At 62.6% G+C, this 1,916-nt stretch overlaps 1 protein-coding gene across 1 annotated transcript in view; it reads right to left on the reverse strand.

Annotated features, from left to right (window-relative positions):
* Positions 1–1,910, reverse strand: part of WSB2 (WD repeat and SOCS box containing 2) — a gene marked incomplete at its 5' end in the record, with an annotated part of 2,738 nt that extends 828 nt beyond the window's left edge. Inside the window, 5 exons of the mRNA XM_010172306.2 lie at positions 191–304; positions 550–722; positions 978–1,078; positions 1,469–1,600; positions 1,820–1,910. Of these exons, the coding sequence (XP_010170608.2) occupies positions 191–304; positions 550–722; positions 978–1,078; positions 1,469–1,600; positions 1,820–1,910 (611 nt within the window). The remainder of the gene's footprint in view (positions 1–190; positions 305–549; positions 723–977; positions 1,079–1,468; positions 1,601–1,819) is intronic.
* Positions 1,911–1,916: the final 6 nt, after the last annotated feature.

Here is a 1,916-nt window from a genome sequence, read left to right on the forward strand (position 1 = left end):
GTTCTGTCCCTCCCTAGACAACACCAAAGCCCCTGTGTCCCAGGCAGCCTGAGCTTTCCCTTTACACCAGGTGGGGACCTGGCACACGGGGTCTGCTCCCCACTGACACATCCAGAGCTCCTGGTTCGTTTTGGTGATGTCGTCCTGGGACTCTCTTTCCCACCGGATGTCCCCAATGGTGTTGACTCACCTGTCATCAGCCACTGTGGCCAGGTAGAGGCCCTCAGGGGAGAAGCAGACAGAGCGCAGGGAGCTGGTGTGGACTTCGCTGCTGTAGTCCAGCGCTGAGTGCAAGGGGACGTGGCTGTGGGTGGGGAGCACAAGCCCAGCGTCAGCCCCAGGCTGCCATCAGCCCCATCCCCAGTGCTCCGGGGCTGGCAGAGGGGCCAAACCCAACAAGCCAGGTCCCCCTTTCAGCTTCTAGGGACAGGGGAGAGGTGATGGCCATGCCCAACTAGAAGGGAAGGCCACGCTCAGCCTCAACAATCCCCCATGGCATTGTTCTGTGTCCCCCTCCCACAGTGCCCCACCAGCCCCCCGGCTCCGTACCGCAGCGTCCTCAGCTGCTCCCCGGTGTAGGGGTCCCACATGATGACACAGGCGTCGTAGGAGGCGGTGACAAGGAGTGCTGAGTCTGGGGAGAAGTCACACGACACCACACTGCTCTGGTGCCCTTCCAGCCTCCGGATGAGGGTGTAGGATCGCATGCTCCACAGCAGCACCTGCGGCACACGGACAGGATTCCTCAGCAGGGGCTGAGCCTGGGAGCATCTCCAGGGCAGGAGCAGAGGAGAAGCATCTTGAGGGTTTAACCCATGTCCCAGCTCCTCCAGGCAGAGCCCAGATGGCTGAGGAGCGATGGTGGCTCTGCCCTGGCCCTGTCTCACAGAGGGGCTTCGTGTATTGGGGGACACGGAGGGTCGAGGGGAGCTCTGGATTCAACAGGACACAGATGGCTCCCACCCAGAGGGACTCACCGACTTCTCTCCAGCCGCGGAGCAGAGCATGCTGCAGTCTGGGGAGATGGAGCAGCAGTAGACCCACTGCACATGGCCCGTCAGCACCTGGACCTGCCGCCCTGGGGACAGCAGACACGCGAGTCACAAGAGGGGAGCAGGAGAGGACACGTTGCAGCCCTGCCCCTGCTCTCCCCTCCCTTTCCCGAGGGGGAATGCACAGCTGGGGGCTGGGGGCTTCCCCTGGGCACACCCTGAGCTCTGTTTCTTTGCGAGCCCCTCCTGCGCTTCCCAGGCCCCATCTGGAAGGGGATGGCTCTGCTCCGTGCCCAGGCCCCATCTGGAAGGGGATGGGTCTGCTCCGTGTCACAGGACTCACCCCTTCTTCCTCCAACACTGTCCCCAAAGATCCTCTCCCACCATCTCTCCTACCAAGGTGGGTTCTCCCCGCTCTTTCCCACAGCAGAGCCCGGAGGTGACCTCACACCAAGGACGTCCCCATGAGCTCCTACCATCTCTGCTTAGGTCCCAGACACGCAAGGTCTTGTCCCGTGAGGCAGACACCAGGATAAAGCTTCCATTGGGAGCGAAGCTCAGGTCTCTGACGACATCCTGGTGCCCCAAGAGGCTGAAGAGGAGGTGTCCTGCGGAGAGGGGACATGCTGAGTGCTGTCCAACCATAGGGAACGAAGCAGTGACCCTCCCGCACACGCAGCCCAGCCTGGGACAGGGAAGGGGCGGCCACTCACCCTGGGTATGTATTTGGGGAAGGATGGAGACGGGATCTCCTCCCCAGAGTGAGGAAGAGGAGATAAACCAGCCTGCAGCCGTGACTGCTCCTGCTGTCAGCAATGGCCACTCACCTGTCTGCACCTCCCAGACCTTGATCTGCCCATCGTTGAGGCCGGTGGCCAGGACCAGGCAGGGCAGACCCACAGCACAGGTGGGCTCAGTGCCCCC

This window comes from Antrostomus carolinensis, unplaced genomic scaffold, assembly GCF_000700745.2.
Source record: "Antrostomus carolinensis isolate BGI_N321 unplaced genomic scaffold, ASM70074v2 scaffold34147, whole genome shotgun sequence".
Lineage (NCBI taxonomy): Eukaryota > Metazoa > Chordata > Aves > Caprimulgiformes > Caprimulgidae > Antrostomus > Antrostomus carolinensis.